The sequence below is a fragment of the Nothoprocta perdicaria genome, unplaced genomic scaffold (genome assembly GCF_003342845.1).
Source record: "Nothoprocta perdicaria isolate Ctin4 unplaced genomic scaffold, notPer1 scaffold_147, whole genome shotgun sequence".
Lineage (NCBI taxonomy): Eukaryota > Metazoa > Chordata > Aves > Tinamiformes > Tinamidae > Nothoprocta > Nothoprocta perdicaria.
Window position 1 is genome coordinate 666,379 of NW_020454616.1, and position 23,143 is coordinate 689,521.

Below are 23,143 nucleotides of genomic sequence, written 5' to 3' on the forward strand. Positions count from 1 at the left end.
CATTCTCCTTCTGCAGCTCTTTTACTTGTTGCTGCGGAGATGGTATCTCATTATCTGAGGCTTAAATGCCTGTCAACAGTGCCCATCCTAACTGGCCGGTTAGCTTCCAAAATGCTTCCAAAGCAGCACAGAAGGGCATAACCTGTAAAACATGTAACATTTTTCCCCTGTGCCAACTCTGGCTAGACCTTGGAGACTGACAGGGTGGCAAGCAATGCGGTTACTGGCCCCCATCACTCCATTTGGCTCTTGACCTCCCTTTTTTCCCTCCTTGGCCACAGCATTGTCATTTATGTATCCTGTCAACTATGTCAAGTGTAAGGGTTTGGCAGGGGCTCTGGATGGAATCCTTGTATGGATGGATGCACAAATGCAAGACACATTGCAGTATATATTGAGCATTTATTACCTCTACATCTGAATGAAGGTTCCCCAGTGATTTCCCAATAGAGATACTAGACGAGAATGTCCTGGCACCGGTGAGCATCAGTCCATGGCAAGGAATGCTGAAGGGGCACGAAATGTAGTTTTTATATACCTGTGTAGTAAACACATTTTGCTCACTGCCAATCTCGATTCAAAGCTCAAGTGTAGCACCAACCTGGCCCAGGCCCAACCATGATTAGACTGAGGGTCAACATGACGTGTTGATGAGCCTTTTCCTGTGGAACAATCTGGATAGCTTCCATTGCCCATCTCCTTGGAATTCTTCTTGGGAATGTTCTTTCCCATACATCTACTATTTTTTACTTAAACCTAGTAGTACATTATATTTAAAAATTAATGGATATTAAGTATTACTTCTTCTTAATAAGAGGAAGTTGGATGAGGACTGTTAAGGGAGTACCTAATCTGCCTTCTATCATATTATGTTCTCTCCCAGAACTGTGCTACTACTCACTTGGTCAGACTTATTTCAAAATTAATTTTCAGGAGGAGCAGTTTCTGCGCTCTTACATAAGTGCTGCCAGAATTTATGCTATTCATTTCTCTTCTTATTTTTGTCACAGATTGGGTTTTGGTCTTTTAATCCTCAGTGCTAGATATTTTACACTGTGTTATTTGAAGAGAAGTGTTTTGTGGCTTGTGGGAAACATGAGGATGTTTCAGACAGTCCTTTCAGAGTTGAGAATTCTCATTGGGAGGATACCTGTACCATAATACTATCCATTTATTTAAAATAGGATTTTACAAAGTATAAAAATTAAGGTTCTCTTCTGCAGTTTTCTCTAAACAGAGGAATAGCTGTCTTCGATCCTTAGTGACCAGAAGGGATTATTCAAAAAAGGAGAGGCTTACACAGAGAATTGTATTGAGTCCTTACATTTTTGTTTGTTTTGTCTTATCTTGATGTCTGCTAAAACAAAGATTAATGGATATGATTATGATAATCAAAATGTAAATTCAGTAAAACAGTGATCTATATGCAGTTGCTCAACACTCCACTGCAAATTCAAAATATAGAAAATCCCTCTTAGAATTAATGAATGATTAATTAAATGATCATTCATCATAATTAATGAAAACTCTTAACATTCACTCTAAACATCGAGAGTTCAGTGTGAAATTACTGAGTCAAGTGAAAAAAAAAAAAGAACTTTTCTTAATTTAAGTCATCCCTTAAAGATAGAAATATTTTGCTGGGAGGAAAGCTTCAGAGTGAGAGGAGGCTTCAGTATTAAATGACCATTAAGTTGAAGACTAACAAAGCATAGCATAAAAAGGAGACTGAAAGGCATTAGATTTAAGAAGAATAGTAAGACACCTATGTTAATGTAATGCAAAATCAAGGCACAAAATCTCATGGCATCCATAAACACTGTTATAAATAGCTTTTTCCAAGAGAAACATTTACTTGCGTGATCTTTCATAGTTATTATGTATACTAGATATACATAATACTATGTACATTACTATGTAATACGTAAGGCTAGAACAGTCATACAGTGAAAATCAATTGTTTGCATATCATTCATTGGCTGAGATTGCAGAAGTTATTGACTCTTTCATACCTCTGTTTCCATCCTTGAAAAATGAATGATAACATGGATTACTTTGGTCTGAGTTGCATATACTATCTTGAACATTTAAACCTTGGTTGTATAATCTGAGTAGGGAAAGAAAAAAAACCTGCAGTTCTAATGAAACTGTATTATGAGAGATTTATAAAATGTTAAAGGTATTTACTTATTTTATTTAGGGTCAAGTTGTTTTCAGAAATGGAGAGAGGATGGGAACGATCAAATTTACACAATTCCAAGGTAGGATATCAACATTTCAATTTTCTTTACAATTATATGCACGCTTTCATTCTTGTATATTGGTTGCATTTGTTCCATTAGGTAATAAATGCAGTAGCATATTTAGACAAAATAATAGTTTGTTGTGCATGTTCTGAGTTGCTCATGCAGGTAGTCCTCTTGGCAATAAAGAATGCAAATGCTGGCCCTTGTTTCAGCCACAAGGATTGTGAAAGGCTCTTTGCAATTGGGGACTATGTGCTTGCTTAGGAGAAGGTTCTGCAGAAACAGTTACTCATGGAAGATGTCAGACATTTAGAAATAAGACATGACATAAGAAATAAGAAATAACACAATAAGAAATTCAGTTTACAGAATGCAATTAATAATTTTGTTTATAAGTTTGACACTGGAGAAGAAGAATGGAGATGGTTGCCTATGCAAGAGAGAATTGCCAAATCCTTGCCAGACATTGCAATGGAAAGAAACTTTCTCTTTTTTTTTGTCCTAGAATTCACTTAAAATATAATCCTGATGATTATAAAATATAACCATTTAAAATATAATCCTAATTTGCAAAGGATCACCCCTCAAGCAGGCCTCCCCTGCTGAACAGCAATCCACATGGGGGGATCGTTACTCAGTTTATTTTACTGTATCAATATAATTTAGAATTTCTTGCTCAACACTGATGATAGCGTTTGCTCCCTCTCTCCTTTTTCCAATAACAGTGAAAGAAACATGAGAAAACATTGTACAGGGATTTTACGAGATATGCTTATTCTTTGAAAAGTTTGAATGGGCCCATATGAGTCATATTTAAAGCAATTGTATCTTACTAGTGTATCTAAGGAGAGAAAGTTTGACAGATTCCCTCTCTGTGTTAAGAATCTGATTGTGCATCATGGAGAGGTGAGATAAGTGTCTTCTGGAATCATCTGGGAGAGCAACTGAAGAAACTAATTTTATATAGACTTTTATGTATAAATATAATATTTAGGGTTTCTTTATAATATTTTTCAATTTCATAACATATGTTGTCTAATACCAAATGGTTTTACAGTGAGTACAAAAGCTGTTCAATCAATAGGAAAGCTGTCCAGTTACATGATAGCTATTTCAAAACTGATTCAGACCTATAACTGGGGTATTGATCATCAACTAAATACTTCCTAATGGTTCACCTATAGGAAAGAGTTTACTTGCTCTCGTTATAACCTGGGCATCTTATGCAAAACTTGAGAGACGGGCCAGATGATCTCTCAAGCAACAATAGGGAAGTTGGGAAGTTCTAAATAATGGAAAGAAGTTAATTAAAATTTAAATGGTTACTTTAAATGGTTAATTGGCCTTAGTAATTATAACTCTGTTGGTTGCTGTCTGTCTTGAGACAAATAAACAATTTGAATTAAAAAAAGGACATTAGTTTTAATTATGTGTAACATATATTAACTGTGTAGCAAATTATTACCTCAGTATAATAATTGGGAATCATCAGATCTGAGTGCTCTATACTTCAGCAGTCTTTCCTTCATCTATTCTGGTTTGCATTTTTATTACTGACCTTAATCAAAAGACATAATCTAGACAAAGTCAATGCAGAAAAATAAAACAGGTGAATTGATAATTATAGATCAAAAAGGAATTTCTTGAACACAAATAATGTTATTTATTTGCCAGGATAGAAAGTAAGTTGGTAGTCTGTGGAGGACTCAAACTAGATTTTGTGTCCTGCAATCCTAGGCAGACTGTGCCTGACAATTTTAAAAAGAACTGCAAATACAGACTGGTACAAAAATGAGAAGGCAAGCAGTAAAACATTTCTTTTTGATCCAAACTGAATCTATCTGTAGTAACTTAGGATTTTTCTCTGGGAAAAGCAAGTTGCAAACTGCTTGATGAGCTGTTGAAAATAAAGAACAGTATGCTCTCCTCAAGACAAAATCATTCCTGGAAACTTTTGTTTATTGAGACTATCCGTTAACACTTAGGCTGTGGAGAAAATAGACAACTATGTCTGCCAGAGGCAAAGGAAAATCATCTTGTGAGGGCTCAGAAGGTAGGTACGTTATGTCTGACACACTGATGAATTTGTCAGTATCTGGTTTGGTTTTGAAAGTAGATACACATTTTTTTTCTCTCAGATCTTTTCAGCTTCTGTAAGTTTTTTTTTTCCTTTTTTTTTCAAAGCGTAAGTGCACTTGAAAAGTTACCTATGAACTTTAGGGAAAAATAAATATAAATTTGAAAAAGTAAAATAGAAAAAATAGAAAAGTAAATAGAAATATTTTCTGAGCATAATTTAAATAGTGAATAAGAAATGATAGCTAGTATCATGTAATGAACAATAAAAATGTAAAACAAATTGTCCTCAATAGTGAACATAGTTGGATTCTTCTGAAAAGGGTAACTATCGTTGAAGACTGTCATTTTGCATGTGAAAAGGGGAAGAAACTAAAGAAATGGGAAAGCTTAATTCTGACATTTTCTATCTCTTTAATTCTTGATTTTGTGCTCATTAAAATGCTTACTTGGTGAAGTTTTTGGGATTCTACATGAACTGCATTTTTATATCTAGATGAAATTGCATTTTTATCTCTTAGACTGTAGTTATTCATTTTAGTGACTACTAGTTTTTTAATGATCAATTTATCCTGAAAGAATTAAGTCTACTAAACAGTACCTATGGTAGCTTCTAACAATTTTCTACTACATATGAACACTCATAATCTGTGTTTTTTCAACCCCAAGACAGTTAGCGGACACAATTGGAAACTTTTAATAGGTATCTCTTAATTGAAATTTTTCTTGTGTAATACAGTTTTCTACATGCTATTACATGTTTCAATAACAGTTTATTCTGATAGTCTGAATTGTGATATATACAAAAGCCCACTGCTGCTACCCTATCTTATAGCTTATTTAGAAAAAATGTTCTAGGCATTACATTCTGGTTACTGCCTCTATGGAGCACCACTTGCCTCTTTTTTAGGGACGGTATTTTCTTAAAGACTCTGGAAAAGTGTAGTCTACATAAAGCCACAAGATGGCCACAAAACTGCTTTAGAGTCTCATTTTTGTAAAAAAGGACAACCTCCTAAAGTGGAGGGATGTACCATGTGAAGTTGCCTTAGATTTGTACTCCCTAAATGTTACCAATTAGAAAGATGAACTAGTGTTCAGTAGTCCCAGGGGACAGCAAGCACAGGCGGGACTAGACAATGAGTAAAAGGTCTTAATGAACTGAAGAAGTAATCAGGGAAAAAACAAAATGCAGTTTATTTAGGACGAATGAATGATGCTATAGTCAAAATAATCAGCTACCCAAATAGAAATAATTTAACAGGACATAGCTACTATTAAAAGATACGAAGTATTGGAGTTTGCCACAAATTGAATGTGATTAAACAAAGCCATGCAGATATAAAAGAGGCACATGCTCTACTGCACTGGGATATATAAATAGGAGTGTCCTTTTTTCTCTACTCAGTGCCAAAAAGGCTACAGCTAATTACAGTGACCAGCATTGATTTAAGAAAGCAAGTATAAGGACTAGGAAGAGCAAAAGATCTAGGCTGCTTTGGCAAGACAGGATAGCTGAAATCCCTGCCAGTTCTTCTTAGAAAGAAGTGGGGAAAATAGCTTTTTCTCCTTTGATTAGTTGGCTGGGAAGTTCTGGATTTCAATTCTAGCAATGGAGATTGAAGCCAGATATGAGGAAGAATTTGCTAATGAAACTCATAGTTAAGCACTGGAAGGACTACAAAATTGTTGCCTTTGGAAGTTTTAACACTGAAGTGCCATAGGTGTATTCATTGTGTGCTGAGACTCTTAGTCTTGAGGTCCTTGCTAGACCTACTCTATGTAACTTTGAGCTATTGCTCTTATACTGTGTATTATGTGATTCTGATGCTCTAGTTATAAGTCACCATGCACTGTATGTTGCTATTACTATTTTGTGGGATTTTTTGTTTGTTTGTTTGTTTTTGTTTTGTTTTGTTTTGGAATAAATTCAAGTAAAAGACATAGGATAAGTGTAAACTTGTAGTTTGGTGGTTGGGTCATTAGAGAATGACAGTATAATTGAGCCATAAATGGAAAGAAGAGAAAATTACATTTACTATCAGGCAAAAAACAAATTATATCTGGGAAATCTCAGGTTTATGATGACTCTTTTAACCATTTTTATATAAATAACTATTATATGAAAGGGAAATGCTACACCTTCTCTTCTTCTGCTTATACATTTTAAAGGAGTGATTCCTGCTCAATTCTTGAGATAAAAGGACACACACATATGTATGTACCTTAAAAAAATGTTAATTAATAGGCAAGAAATGTATAAAGATATATACTAAAAAAGTGAAACTTTTCACTTTTTTATATACCAAGCAGTGGAATCTGTTTTACAAAAATATTTTGGTGTTTCACTGCTTAATGTAACACAGTTCTGTATTTGTATCTAACTATAAATATTTATGTTTGTAGTCCACAAATAATTGAAATATTGAGGCAGCTGAGAAGTTCTGCTTAGCTCAATATCCTGTTCTTGATGGTGCTCAGGATGGGAGGATGTGATTTATGTCAGATACATGTTTATGTCGGGTTTAAGAATAGGCATATATCAAATGAGTTCTTCCTTGTTATGCCCCCTCAGTTCCCAGAGGCCAGTGTTTTCCTGACTTTCTGGTGATTGTCTTTGGGCCATCACATTTAATAGTTGTATATAGTTGTGTTATAATAACTTATCCTCCATCAACTTTTAAAATCTTTCATGAATACATTTCTGTTTGCCCTTCAACACATCCTATGAGTTTCACAACATGATTATGCATTGAATAACTAAATCCTTTCCATCTGTTTTTAAACCAGCTACCTTATGATTTCATTGGATATATTCTTGTTCTTGAAATGTGAGAAGCAGTGAATAATTGCCTTATTCGCTTTCCTTACATTGTTCGGGTTTTATGGACCTTTCTTATCAAAGACTATTTCCTAGATGGGAAAGTCCTAGGTACAAATTTAGTTTTTCTTCATGTAAAAGCTGTTCTAGTAATCCCCTGTGTTTGCTGATGCTTTTATATCATTTCTGAGATAGCACAAAAAGAGTCACAAGTATTATTCAAGTTAAGGGCTTATTACTTGAATTTGTGGATGATCTTTCCGCATTATTTATAACCCCTTCACCAATATTCTGTTTTACCACCTTCAGCTCTCTTTGCCTGTTTGATCACTCATGAGCTTAGCACTGATGTTTTCAATGAATAACTCCAAGCTCTCATCCTATATGATCTTAGTAATTTTGTACCAAATTTCATAGTGTTATGGAAGCAAATGTTGTAATACTGACTTTTTTTGTGCCCATTTTTAAAATTGCCAATGCAAGAAATAGATTTTCTTGGAGATACAGTTTCTTCTTTTCTGCCATACCTGTTAGTGATGTTGTTTTTCCTCTAAGTAAGTTGGTTGTTACTGTGGTCACCTACTGTATTTTTTATATGGAACGGCGTACTGTATTAAGGCTCAAGTACTGAAGGTGTACTGTCAAATTCATATAAGGACTACAGAAATTGTTTGGAGACTTGGGACATTACATATAAGGAAAGATTTAAAGGATTACTTAATGCAGAGTTGCTAAAGGGATAGCTAATTTGGATCAAGTCATAGTGTATAGATATATTCTGAGGTCAGGGAGAACAAAATGAAAAGGGTCTATGTCATAAGGTGTCAGCAACTTATTTTATCTTATCCAAGCTAGCTTTAAACTAGCAGACTTAGGTGCTGCTAGCAGTGTAATAAAAATCATATGGAAAGAATATAAGCTGGAAAATTAGGAAGAATACCTCTTAGAGACTACAGTTTTGCAGCTATCAGTATTCCAACTATCTAATTTAAGACTAGCTGGGTATTTTGGCAGCACCTAAAGTTATAGCAAGCAACACAGTAGCTGGAAAGAACTAGATTATGTTTTTCCCCAGGCATGAAAAGCAGGTCTCTGAGAAGCAAGGGAGATGTGATTATCCTTGTGTGTGTGCCTGTGTAATGTTTTGTAGAGCACTCAGTCTCCTGATAGACTGAGTTATGCAAATAATTAATTAACTGTAACAAGCACAGATATTAATTGATGAGTATTTGATAGGATTCCACTTCAGGATATTCAATATACTCTGAAGAACAAAGTATTTTATAGCAGCTAATAAGACCACCACTATTTTGTGCAAGAATTTTAAGACTCTTTTAAATGCCAAAGGACCTAATTTCAAAAGTATTAGGAAAAAAAAGTGGAAAACAGTCGTAATAATAGTGGTAATAATTTTAGAATAATGATTCTCTATAAAGCTCCATATAGCTACCACAAACTATTTCCCCCAATAACAGAATGGTCTGCAACAAATATCTGAAAGAATTGTTGGTTGATTTCCCCCAGAGCTCTCTTATTTTTGTTACAGCTTAATAAACATTCATATCTGCAATTGATATTCAGAACACCTAACTATGCTTGAGTTCATTTTTTTAGAAGTTTCCTTTCAGGCAATGTCTAATGCTGTCCCACTTTTTCATCATCCAGACTTTCTAGTCTGCTGAGGAACAAAATATTCCACACGGCTATATAATCACCCTAAAAAAGCTCCTCTTCAAAGAGCTTCATGGTAGCAATTCAGTACATTTGACATCTTGGAAAGACCTTTTTTTTTTTCTGGAAAAAGTTGTAACACAATTTCTACAGAGGATAAGTAGAACTTATTTACAAGACTTATGCAAAGTACATCAAATTTTAGTTTATTTTATGGAAAAATCTTTTAGCTGAATTAATAGAAAATGTAGTGTACTGGATGCTGCTGTTGCTAAGCTGTATTTTGAATATTTCTCCCACAGACACAAAATCATCACACAAAATAACTGCAATTTTTAATGAATGAAAGAGTAGAAAATAAAATTTATCTAAGTCACTTAAAGTTCATAGATTAATTTCTTGCCATTATAGCATGTGACCAAATAAAAAACAGAATATGGTTAAATAACCATATTACACCAAGTGCTATCCTATAAAGTTTGTGCAGCAGCAGGCAAGAGATACAGAGAGAAGTTTCGGATGCCTGATAGGTTCTCTAAGTTAATGGAATTTTATAACAGAGTGTGTTTGATAAAATTTTCCTTTGGTGAACTTGTTCTGGGATAATATCACAGTATTATGAAAAAAACAGATATCTGTAAGAATTCCTGTCAGGAGATGAACAAGAAACTTAAAAAAAACTTACAACAGCACAAGTTTCAATTTCAAAACACTTGTCCGGCAAGTACCTCTGTTAATTCTCAGTGACTCTTGCTTACTGCTGAAGCAACCATTTATCACCTCATGTTCAAAATAAAATAAGTGGAAGTGGCTGTTTGGGAAGTAGCCCGCTTCCAACCTCTTGATTCAAAGTGGAAGTACAAATCTTTGTAGTCAGTATAAGCCAACTGAGAATAAGCTCATTTTTCCAAGATCCCTCTTTCAGAAACTGGAGACTTACTTCCTCTTGCCTCCTAGGGGAAGCTTTCAGGCTTTCAGGTAGAGAACAGCTTTACTTAATTTGCTTTCAAATTATTTTTTTCAAAAATTGAATCCAAAGAAGAATAGGAATGTGGACTGTTGAAAAAAAGAAAAATATATCTGCTTATAAGTCAGTTCATCTTGGTATTCGTTATTTTTAGATGGAGTGCATGCATAGCTTTATCCTTACATAATTATGAAGAACAAGGGACAAATTCTTCATAAGTAAATTACTTCATTACTTAGATCTCGCTGTAAAGAACTGATTTCAACAAAGATTAGTTAGCAAGGAATATGTTAAAACTACCATGAGAATGAAAAATTCTTCAAATTGGTATTGTATATTATAAAAAACAGGGTAGGGCAGTGGAATAGGGAAGTGCTGTTTTGTACACAGAGCTACTTGATCCTTTATATGATCAACCATAGTTCTCTTCATCTTTTTTTAAACTCCGTGATATGGACACTCTTTTTCCTGCTTGAGCTGCTTTTCACACATACAGTTCAGAGCTATCCAGGCCATATTTGACCTTGAAAGACGGTGTAAAGTTTTTGTTGGTTAATCCCTTGTGTCAGAAGGTATATGTATAATAATTAATTTCCTTATATTGGACCAGATTTAAGGGTTGACTGATCTAGTTGTGCTGATTCAAAATCCCTTCTTGACAAACACTGGCACAGCCTTCCATTCAATGACTGAACCACTGTGAATCATCTTGGAATGTTGGATAATGGCCAGTCTTAAGGGGGAAAAGAGGGTAGTACCTCCATGAAAGAATATCTGTCTCCTAAAGCGCTCCCACATAGTTGCACAGCAGCTTTTACACAGGGCAGATTGAGTAATCTGTAAATGGGAAACATTCCTATGTATCATTAAGTCATTGTGCATCTTTGCCTCAAAATTACATTAAATTTCCTGCATTATCAATATGGAGTTCCTGTTCTGGACATTTAAAAAGATCGATATATAAGCTTGAGGAGGTAAATAACAACTTCACCAGCTGCCATGAAATGTTTTAAAACGGAAAGCTGAGAATGCCATGGAAAACTGAGAATTCCATAGGAAGCAGATTCTTGACATATACAGAGAGATAAGCATTTTTTTTTACAAGACTTCTTGCATCAAATAACTCATAGGATTGAGCAAGTCATGGAGAGTTAGGTGGATTGTGAGGATGTTTCATGTTCATAAAAGCTGATAATTACACAAGGTTTTAAAAGCATGGGCTTTTTAAATTTAGAATAATAAATAAGCAGAGGGTTTCTGCTTAGAGCAATAGGAACTAAGCCTTCCTCACATTCTGGCCCTTCAAAAGGTCAGGGAAAAAAAAAAGCTATAACACAAAGTGATTCTAACTTGACTTTGCTAATGTGACATTTGGAGCATGGTTGTAGCAGTATGATGTGACAGCAGGCGAACACTGTGTTGTATTAGTAAATAGCACAGAGCCTGGTAAAGAGAAGGAAGTTGTTCACATATTTAGTCTGTGCTTCTTCCTCAAGAGGGAAAGATTAGTAAGAGCCCCTGAAGTGTGCATAACAAAGGTCAGTAAGCACATGAAGGGCTATTTTTTTCAAATAAAAGAACAAATTTTTTGAAAAATCATTCATGGATTTTTACACCCAGAAAATATTAGGTTTGTGGTTATCTATCATCAAAAGCTATAGAGAAAATATTAACCTCAACTGTTTCTTAGATGAAGTAGCTAGAGAAAACTAGTCTACTTGGACTTAATAACTGAAGAACTGAGCATCTGTAGAAGATATTTGTGAAGGTTTCTCCTCCTAAAGGAAATAAAATATATCTTGAATGATCTGTCAGGGTCCATTTATTTGTGGAAACTAGCCTGGCACTTTCACATTTAGAGGAAAATCTTGCCTTCTCTTGCATAGAAAGAGAAGCAAGATGAAAAAAAAATCTTTTTTGCTACTCGCAGGTGCACCCATACAAAGGAATTCAGCTGCTACTATCCCTGGCAGGACTTAACATCCCATAAGGAAATGGACAGTTTTATTGGAAAAATAATATGAAGCTTCACAACTTTCATATGTACTGCCTTGTGCTGAGCAGGAGATAATGCAGAAATGTACATTGCCCCTTTCATAAGGATCCGAGGAATCATGTGCAGTATCTTTCCTTCAAATAGCTCTGCCATAGGCAGGTCTTTTGTACCAGGGAGAAGATGCACTCATCCTAGCAGCTTCTGTAATCTATATTCTCTTGGTGTTCATTATTTTTTTTTTGCCAAAGTATTCTCAATGCTTTTCCTGAACTCCAGTTAACTCAGAATTACTGATATAAAAGCTTATAAAAGAAAGACTGTTTTTTAGGCTTTAGCATTATCTACTTCTTCCTTTAACCAACTCACTAATAAGTAGGCCAAAAGAACAGACATAAAAGGGCAGTGTAATTTATTGCAGTATAACTAATTTCATCACCACAATCAACTCTCAGTCAAATAGCATTCAAAATAGTTGGCATTAATATTCTTGTAATTTCAAGCAAATCTAAGGTGCAATATTAGTAAATGCTTTATTTCAAACTTCATATGTTCTATTTACTTAGTTTTCTGTCATCTCCTTACCTCTGCAATTATTGTTTTAAAAAACAAAACAAAACAAAGAAAAAAACAAAAGTGTGTGGAAAGAACAGACTGAAATATAGTGTTTGCATGCCATGAACCAATCACTCAAAAGTCAGCAATTTCAGAATTAAAGTTAAAAACTCACAGGTCATTTTTTGCTCGTAATCTTAATTGTAAAATGAATAGTGCTGAAAGTCTCTAAATAGCTTAATTCTCACAAATAGTTAATCTGAAGTTCCAAGTTAATCTGAAGCTCAAGTTCCAGATAAAGAAATTGGAATACTCTGTGTTGACAGCCCTGATTTTAGCTAGGTGAAAGACTAGGTTGTACAGCGGCTTTTAGTCACATTGTATTATGCAAGTGAAATTCTGTCCCTGTTTTGCATTGCTCAGAGTAGTGATGAAGCAGAGTTGAAAAATTTCGTAATGGTACTCTCCCTTAGTGAAATGGTTTGCCACTTAACGTTTACAAATAGTTTTTTGATTAATATAGGAATAGGAAGCCTGCACAGAATAGGGAGAAACGAATCACAACCTTCAGTGTTTTCAGAGTTTCCTGTCTGTCATTTTGTCCTCACTCATCTTCCTTGGTATCTTCTATTACAGAGCTCTGTAGCATTTTAAGAAACCTAGTCATTTAAGTCTTCAGATTAAGGAATTTCCTTTCTCCCTTTAGTAATATGATGCTAAGCACATAAAAAAAATAAAGACTCAAATTTTCTATAAAAAGGAGTAATATAAATCTGTTGTCTCAGACCCAGCATAAGCAGACAATATGCCCTCTCCATCACCACCATGTATATATTTTCCAGTCTCTACAAAGGTCAGGCAGCAATCACAGTCAATGAGTACTGTTAAACTCATTTGTGCTTTGACCAGAATATTTTCCTGCATATTGCCTTTTCTCAAATGATGAGAATTTTCTGGGAATTGTTCCTATCTGAGATTTTCAAGTTGCTTTTTAAGAAATTGCCGCTAAATACCTATGCAAGAAGATGGAGGTATGCGACAAAGATCTACAGCAGAAGGAAGCTACCTGGTTATACTACATGGTAGGCACCCCTTCCTATACAACTACTTAACTGCCATTCCCAAGGGTAGATTTTTTGCCTCTAGTCCACAATTATGAGGATAGAGAAAGATATAAGGGAATATTTAGATTAAATGCCAACAAAATCATTGTGTAATTGCATAATACTTATGCAGTAGAACAAGCTGCCAGGAAAGTTATGCCATCACATTTTATTTTTCAGAACAGGCTGGCTTTTTATCTACTAAAGATGATGTTAGATAACTAATCCAATGGGGATGGTCAAGTACAAAGAAAGATGAAAAAAAATTCTTCTTTTTACCTTTTCTATAAATATTGCTCTTCTGTAGAAATCAATAGCTGATCTGTTTGATGGATAAAAGCCAGACAGTAGATAAGCTATAAATGGAACTGCATGACGCTGAATCGGGTCAAACTGTGTTGGAAGTGGGTCAAGCCTTTAGGAATCCTGCCTTAGTGTTCATTTTAATGAGTGCACAAGGTTTTAAAACCAGCTTACTGATTTTAATCAGGAGTAGCTTATGGTATGATGAATTACTGCTCTGTATATAAATACTTTAATTAAGTAGTACTTAGAATCATTATGATTGGAAAAAACCTTCAAGATCATCAAGTCCAACTGTAAGCCCTTCAACACCAGGCCTGCTAAACCATGTCCCTAAGTGTCTAATCTACAAGTGTCTCGTGTACACAGGGACAGAAACTCTTCACCACTCTTTACATGCATACATTTTTCCTAATATCTAACCTGAACTTCCCCCGGAGCAACTTGCAACTTAAGGCCATTTCCTCCAGCCCCTTTACCAGCTTTGTTGCCCTTCTTTGGACATGCTTCAGGCCATCCATGTCTTTCTTTTTTTTTTTTTTTTTTTTTTTTTGTAGTGAGAGGTCAAAAACTGAACACAATATTTGAAGTGTGGCCTCACCAGTGGCTGTCACAGGGTGGCTATCACTTCCCTAGTCCTGATGCCTATACTGTTCCTGATAAAAGTCCGATGCCATTGGCCTTCTTGGCCACCTGGGCACATTACTGGCTCATGTTCATCCAGCTGTCAACCAACACCCCCAGATCTTTTTCTACCACACAGCTCTCCCAGTCACTCAGCTCCAGGCCTGTAGTAGTGCATGGGGTTGTTGTGACCAAAGAGCAGGAGCCAGCTCTAAGCTTTGTTGAACCTCATACAATTGGCCTCAGACAACCTGTCCAGATCCCTCAGTAGAACCTACTACTCTCAAGCAGATCAACTCTTCCTCCCAGCCTAATGTTGTCTGCAAACTTGCTGAGAGTGCATTCAGCCTCCTGACTTCATGTACATAGCATAATCAATGTTAGAATTTGATGGACGATGTGAAACACTTTATGCAGGACTCAGTCAATCGCTATTTTTAATTTTTAAGGTATTTTTTTCATAGCCTATTTTAATCTTATTTCATACATTCAAATATACGAACCTTTTTTAAGAATAATTGCCTAATCATGGAAAATATGCTCCAAAGTCTTAAAAAAAATGTAAATCTTTATTCCTTAAAAAAATACATAGATATGGCTAAAGTGTGCTGCAATACCTACTCATAGGAGTAGAAATGCAAAGGCTGTGCATAGAAGTTAGTATTATTTAATATTTGCAAAAAGCACCTGTACAGATAATCACATGTAATTTTAAAAGTTTTTGGGTAGTGGTGGTTTTATTTGTTTGCTTGTTTGTTTTTGTGACACATGCCCCAAATGACTGTACTTGCCAGGTAAAAATCATATTCTAAGTTTGGATGATAAATTTGGTTATTCAGGAGTTTGTTATAGTATTTACTAAAAGATTTTTTTTAATTTATCATATACACTTTTAAATGTAAATCCTCAGGCCCATTCGTCAATTGCCTAATTGCCTATGCACCTGTGTTTACACTGGTATTTGTCTGCTGGATGCACAACTCTTGACTGCATTGAAATATGGCATCTAATTCCTGGTATCTCAGGGTGAAAAAAATAGGGTTTTTTTCTTACATTACAGAATGATCTGGTGTTCCATGCACACATCCTGTCTGCCCAGGCTTTGTTCAAGTCATCCTCATGTCTAGCAGATGGAGTACTCATATGAAATGTTCATAATTCAGATTTGATTCCTCTCCCTGTTTAATTTGGAGCAGGCATTTGCATGAAATTTGCATCATTTTCTCAGTCTTTATTCTGAAAACTACCTCCATTACTGAACTGTTCCTGATGCATGTGGGGATTAATTTCTTTTAGTGTTTCATGCTGGAATATTTTTACTTTGTATAAATAATTACAACAAGGCAATTACAAAATGAGAATTCAGGAGCTGGAGTATTCCTCTAGAATATGGGAGAGGTAAAATCAAATCCCCCATCCAGATTGTTCAAAGGAGAAGTTTAAAATCTTATTAACTCAGGTAAATGCTCTTGTGACTGACCTAGGGAGCTAAACAAGAAGTTTTCTGAACGTTCACAGGTTTGGCTCTAAGATACATATTTTTTGATCTAGGTGCTTGCTTTATAGATGAGTCATGTTGTGAAATCTACTTACTACAAAATTAGAAAGAAAAGTGTAAATTCCTTAATTTATGTTTCATTGACCTTTTAAATGCTTGATAGGTTAGTAAAGAGTTGTCCAGATAGAGTCTAGCACTGATGAGTTGAGCAGGGATCAGGAAGAACAACTGACCAACTCTTCTAGCTGGCCCATGATCATCCCTCCACTCCCCCTAATCTGGGATGCTGGGCTAAGGTTGAGAGTCACCTCTACATTTAAGGTGAAGAAATATCATTAACTACTTGCTAGGCTGAGAGGCAGGATACACTCAGACTGAAGAAATGCTATAGCATTTTCCTGGGACAAGCACTGTACTCCATTTAGTTGCACTAATTGCTAGATGCTATTTACTAATTGATAAACCGATCCCTATAAAAATTGCATCAGTTAATGGTGGATGTTGTTATCCTGAAGAACTTGCACTGGTCAACAGCATCAAACAAATAAAAGCCAGTGCTTGTAGCCCCTCTGGATTATTTTACTGTCTTCTTTAACAAGCTGCAGGACAGTGCTCCAATATTAAACATTATTAAACATTTAATTTAAATCCATTAAGATGGTAGGAAGATTCAAAAAATGTTCTAAAAACAAACTTTTTTGTGTGACAGAAATCATCTTTGTCTAATGTCATTTCTTGATGTAGTTTGTGTGTACAATTCCTGAAGTTTTCCTGCAGTGAAAAAGGTATTTGACCATAAATATATCATTTTAAAACCTTTTTTGAGGGAGGCAGGGTATTATTTTTAATGTGTTTGCTCAACTTTACTATGTTTGATACTCATATTTAATTGTTGAAAAAAGATCTAAGATTAATATTGCGAGATTTATTACTAATAAGAAAAAATATATTAATGAAAAACTGTAAGTTGATTTCATTCATTCATTCATTATTCGTTTCCACCCAAAACCAAATATTTTGACAAAATTTAACTTGACTTGGAAATAATTCTTTTAAACCTTGTTTTTTAACTCTTTCTTTTATTTGGAATTGCTACATAGATATAACTAAATTTTATCGAGATATCATCTGGTATCAAGATATCATTGTGCACTTAGCAAAAAATATTTGTGATAATACTGTGCAACCTGATCTTCCAGAGTTTATTTTCTTTCTGAGAAAATCTATAATAGAAAAAGCAAAGAATTTCAAGATTCTTTAAAAAGGTTTTTCACCAAGTTATATGTATATTGTTCTTTTGTTTATTAAATTACACTATATGCTAGGTCAATATATAGAGTAAATGATCATCATTTGTTTGAAGTGAAGTTACATATCTGAAAAGCTGTTTCGCATAGCCCTAGGCTCTCCATTTTTTGAAAGTAAAACATACAAATAAAATATAAATAAAAGAAACTCTTCCAAACACGATTTTTTTTTCCCTTTTTCTGGCAAGTATTTTAAATTTTTTTGACTACATAGGTAGCATGGGAGAACCCCAGCTCCTTTTCCATTTCTCATAGAAAACTGGCCACTCTTAAGGGCTAGTTGCAAGAAATATAATGGAACCTTCTGTCTGCTGGTTCATTCCCTTCTCTTACCTTCACCCTTCGTCAGTTGTGCCTTCTGCTCACCTGTTCTTTCAGCTGCGTCCTGCAGCTGTGCATTTATTATCTCATTATCTGGTCTCTATATATAACCTTCTTGTCTGACAAAATCTTTTTTAATCCAGTAGTCTTAGAGAAAATTAAAAATAAATAATGATATATGAAAATTTGTTTCACTTAAGGATTTACATTGGTTTTAATGGGAACTGTTGAGGTATATTGCCTCATGCGGTAATAGGATATTTTTAGTCTATTTGGGGGAACGAGTGTCAAAATAATGAATGGATTAGAAATACTGAGGGCATGAGGAATGCAAAATGGAAAATACTTTGTTGTTAATGTCTGATCTAGAAGGGTTCATGAAACATTCATAGTAGCTCCACTCTCCCTCCCACACACACATGAAAGAAACATCAAAAAGCCCCTGATGTGCTGTCCTGGAATAAAACAAGTCACAAAATCTTCCAGAAAAATATTGGGGTCACACTTCACAGGAAAGAAGTAACACTCCTCCAGCTGACGTATGGCAAGGCAAGTGGACATGGTCTCAGTACCAGTTGCAGAACTGGGAATCACTTTCAATCTTGTTGCATGGATTGCAACACTGTTAGGCAAAGTGCTACAGTTCAGATTATCTGCAGAAGAAGTCTGTATCTTGGCTTAGTTTATTCCAGTTATAGAATAGAATCCATTTAAACAATAAATATGGATTTCTATAAATACATGCTAACTACTGAATGACAGAAGTTATTCAGCAGAGCAAAGCAAGTTAAAGATCTGTGTGCTGTGCACTCTGCTAACTACTAACTAATGCTAACTACTGAATGACAGAAGTTATTCAGCAGAGCAAAGCAAGTTAAAGATCTGTGTGCTGTGCACTCTGCTGTGCTTAAACAGCAATAAACAGCAATGCTCTCCAATATATGCTGTGACTGAACAGGAGACAGCAACTCTACTTGCAGAAATGCCAAAGCAGAGGAATCTGATACACCTGTACTGTTTTGTTCAGATGTTGTGCTTTGTCCCATGATAGCACTTTCTACTGGAGGTGGTATCTGAAAACTTGATTTTTCCTGCTTTGCAATGAGCCAGTAATTGCATACACAGGAGAGACAACTTACTCTTGACTGCAATCTAAATACAAAATTGATTCAATATCAATCTAAGGGAATATCATTATTATCTATGTAGTTTCAGTTTCCTAGGCTGAGTTTACTCAGCTCTTCAAGGCACTGATAGGGCCACTGCATTCACCTGAATGTAGTGAATCCAAGAGTCAACTCCTTGCACCTTTACAGTATGAGTTGTTGACAACTCAATATAAGGTCCCTCCCACTTTTCTGTCAGTGGCTCTTCTTTCCAGGTCCATAGATACATCTGATCTCCTGGCTTAAATGAGTGTACAGGTGAGTCCAGAGGCATAGTTGTTTGCAATTGGACATACCGGTGAAGGAAAGTTAGAGCTCTCACCAAAGACAAAAGATAATTATCTTTAATATCTATTTTTTATCCCAGTCAAATTTACAGTATAAGGCTTCCCATACAAAAATTCAAATGGACTTACCTTTTCCCTAGCTTTAGGAGTTATTCTAATATCCCAGATCTTTGTATAGTTTCTTATAACAACACTTTCACCACCTCCCTTACCATATTAGTTCAACATGGGAAGGCCTCAGGCACCCTGAAAATGAAGATTGATAGGGGACCTTATCAACATGTACAAATACCTGAAGGGAGAATGTAAAGAGGATGGGGCTAAACTCTTCTCAATGATGACCAGCAAGAGAACAAGGAGAAATGCATAGAAATTGAAACACTAGCATTTTCACCTCCATGTGAAGAAGAAATTCTTTACTGTGACAGAGCCCTGGAAAAGGCTGCCCAGGGAGGCTGTGGAATTTTCTTCCCTGCAGATCTTCAAAACCCGCCTGGATGCCGCCCTGTGCCCTGTGGTCTGGGTGTCTCTGCTGGAGCAGGAGGGTTGGGCTGGGTGATCTCTAGAGGTCCCTTCCAAACTCAAGCATTCTGTGATTCTGTAATACTTTGTAGGGTTCTCTTGTGACAATAAAAATCCCCTTTTCTTCCAAATTACCCCATGTGCACATATTACCCACAAGCGTATTTCAAGTCATGATAGATATTGGCCTTCTTTCCTTCCTCCAGAGACCAGGTCAAAGCTATCAATTCAACTTTCTGAGCTGATCTATTTACTGGCAATGGTTTTGCCTCTATTTCTTCTTCTAATGTGACAACCACATAACCAGCCTTCTGTTCTCCTTTTTCCACAAAATTATTTTCATCAGTAAATAGCTCCCTCTTGGGATTTAGTAATTGATATTGCCTTGGCAAACTACAGTCAGTTTCTAAGCAGCCTAAGACCCCAGCAGCCTTGAAGCTCTTTTCCAGCTGATGAGGCTGAAGGTGAAAGGGAAATAGCCAAGTCTGCAGCAAGTGATATAAAAATATAATCATTTATTTTGTTTACCAGAGTTTAGTCTAGCCTTAATTGCAAAATTGAGGGAGAGATCTATAATAGGCTTATGCTTACAATTTATAGTGCATTTCATAGTGCATGTCTCCAGGAGGGAAGGAAAAAAAAAAAAAAAACTTTTGAAATAAAAGAACATTCTTCTGATGACATATTGCTAGTATTCAGTAAGGTTAAGAATCACACCTCTTCTCATACCTATATTTAGTTGTATAACTAATTGTGGTTAAGAGCTTTTTGGTGTATGAGGGCAAGAGTAACTAGTCTTACAGTCATGCTTTTATGAATACCCTTTTTTTTTAAGATTCAACAACAGTAGTGCACTGCAGCCTTCACATATGAAACTTGGTTACAGTGAAGCCTTGTTTATAATAGCGTACATGCCAAAACAATAGATTTTTTTAGTTTTTGATTTCCATGAAAAACAAATGACACTGGTTTTTATAGAGCAGCTTTCAAAATTTTCTTTTACTCAGTTGTGTGGATCCACAGAAGATGTTTAATATATTCTCTTATGCCCAGTCAATTGTAAAGTCTTTGTGGTTTTTCACTGTCATACAGCAACAGTGATATATGAGAAAAAAAATGCACACTTCTCCTTTTCCAGTTTTGTTCATTTTCAAGAATTTTTGGCTTATACAAATCATTCTTAAAGCCATAAATCCTGTCCTTCTATAATGAGCTAATATTCAAAATAAAATTTTCATTGCTTCAGGCTATCAATTTTCTGTGCAGAATAGAATCGTTTGAACTATTAGCATTGTGTGAAATTGCTTTCTCTTGGTACCTAAAATATCAATTCTAATTCTGGAAACAATTACATGAGTTTGTTTAATTTTAGGCACAAGAATAAAGTTACAATATGAATAAAAGCCTATATGATCTATTTGTGTTTTGCCAAGCAAATTTATTGCAGAACTGTTTGTCAGGTGCATTATGTAACCATAAACCCATCACTACCATGCCTATTAAACCATGAGGCACTAAACTAAGTGCTTCACCTACACATTTCTTGAAACACTGCCAGGGATGGTGATTCCATCACTTCCCTGGGCAACCTGTTCCAATGCTCGACTACTCTTTCCATGTAGAAATTTTTCCTAATATCTAACCTGAAGCTGTCCTGGCACAACCCGAGACTATTTCCTCTTATCCTATCAGTAGTTATTTTAGAGAAGAGATCAACCCCTACCTCACTACAATAAGGTCTTCCCTGAGCCTCATCCAGACTAAATAGTCCTAGTTCCCTCAGACATTCCTCATAAGGTTTGTGCTCCAGTCCCTTCACCAGCTTCAGTGCCCTTCTTTGAACATGGTGCAGCACCTCTACGTCCTTGTAGTGAGGGGTCCAAAACTATGTTTGAGGTGCAGCCTCACCAGTGCTGAGTACTGGGGGTAATCACCAGAAGGTTACATTCTGATTTTAGTGTTGCTAATGCTCTATTTCTTAGATTGTTTTGGCCTCATCTTCACACCCAATTCACACTGCAGACATCAAAAAATGTCGAATGGAATGTCATTGTATGAGAGATATCATTGTTGGGGCATACTGGTATGGGCTGTACACATAAAAATATTTCAAAAGCTATTATTCTGGGATTTATTTATTTTTCTCTAAACCCACCATCCCTTTGGTAGATCTCTATTCTCCTGTAAGTAGATCCATCTCCTGGATCAATTTCTTAAACCTATGGGAACTGAATAGGCCTTGGTCAGCTGCTAATAATCATGGGTCATGTCATGTCATGTCATGTCATGTCATGTCATGTCATGTCATGTCATAGGGCACACGAAGGTCCATAGCCTTACTACCTGCCACCCTCAGTGCCTCTGTATCCCCAAGCTTATATGTCTTCCTATGTTCTCACAGAAGTCTTCCTGGCAGATACTTCAAACTTTCCTCTTTCTGATTAAAAAGGCAGGCAAGAAACACAGAAAAGGAATTTCCTAGCAGCTAGTTCTGCTTGTAAAAGCATTCGAAGTAGCACTCCTGAATTGGCTTTTCTCATCCTATGAATCATGCATTTCTTGTATTGGTATCCTGAGTTGTTTTCTCACTGCTTAGGGTACAGTTCCTAAATGTGATATGCTTCTCCCATAAAGCCTATTCTTTCTTAAGGATGGGGAAATAGAATCAGTGACCCCATATGCCTGTAAGTCCAGGACCAGATTCTTACAAAGGAAGCTGATTGCTGTGGTTAGACGTTCAGACAGTCAGTGTATGTGGCTCTTGATGACTCTTGTTCATTTAAGCTCAGTAGCTGAAAGAGCTCTAGAAGAGTATCATTACCTGTGTACATTTATGTTCTCCTCTAGATTTCTGGAGAGACCACTTGCAGAGGTATGTTATTACACATGGGGGCCTTTTGATGCTCTAATCTTCTGAAATACTTCCCCCAATTTTTCTGAGTATCTCTTATCTTTTACCCATATTACAGCATATTTTAAATTGTGCCTCAGAGAGTCTGATGTTTTAGCACTCTGAATTTAAGCTCAAGAGGCACTTGGGTGTAGGCACCAACTTCATTCCCTGGCATCTCTACATTTTGGGCTTCAGCTGTCCCTATCTAAGAGATATGCTGACAGAGAAATCTGTTAGCGAGTCCTAGACATCTGCTAGCCGGGATTTCTTTTCAGAGCAGTGGCATTTGAAGTCAACCTTGCCACTACCTAGATGGGCCTTCAAACTCTTGAACCTCCTGGGAGATCTCCTGAAGAGCCTGTCCAAGCCTGTGCTTATCAATAGTTTGAACTCAGAATATACAGACTATAGCAAATGGAATAATGTATATGAATAAAGATACTAAAAGGTACATAAAACTTAATAAAGTTGTATTAAAATTTAATAATGGAAGAAATTTCTAATGGTGCTAAAAATATTTGCCCATAATTTTGTGCATGCTATGTTGTTTCTCACTGTATTATATTCTGTATGTATTCTATTAGTCAGAAACAGTACCCTATCAAACTTTTTCGATGTTTAAACTCTGAAATACTACCTGGCTTCCAAAAATATTTATCAAATAGATCAAATTTGTCCACAAAACTATGAAATTAGTTTATGAAAGAAAAAGAATTGTAAAAGAGAATAGAAAAATTCTTAGCTGGATTATGAAGCTGCAGCTTTATGTTTCAAGATTTATATGTTGATT

The 23,143-nt window shown here is 35.7% G+C and overlaps 1 protein-coding gene across 1 annotated transcript in view; it reads left to right on the forward strand.

Annotated features, from left to right (window-relative positions):
* Positions 1-23,143, forward strand: part of GABBR2 (gamma-aminobutyric acid type B receptor subunit 2) — a 349,731-nt gene that overhangs the window by 194,938 nt on the left and 131,650 nt on the right. The window contains exon 8 of the mRNA XM_026034555.1: positions 2,201-2,261. Within this exon, the coding sequence (XP_025890340.1) occupies positions 2,201-2,261 (61 nt within the window). The remainder of the gene's footprint in view (positions 1-2,200; positions 2,262-23,143) is intronic.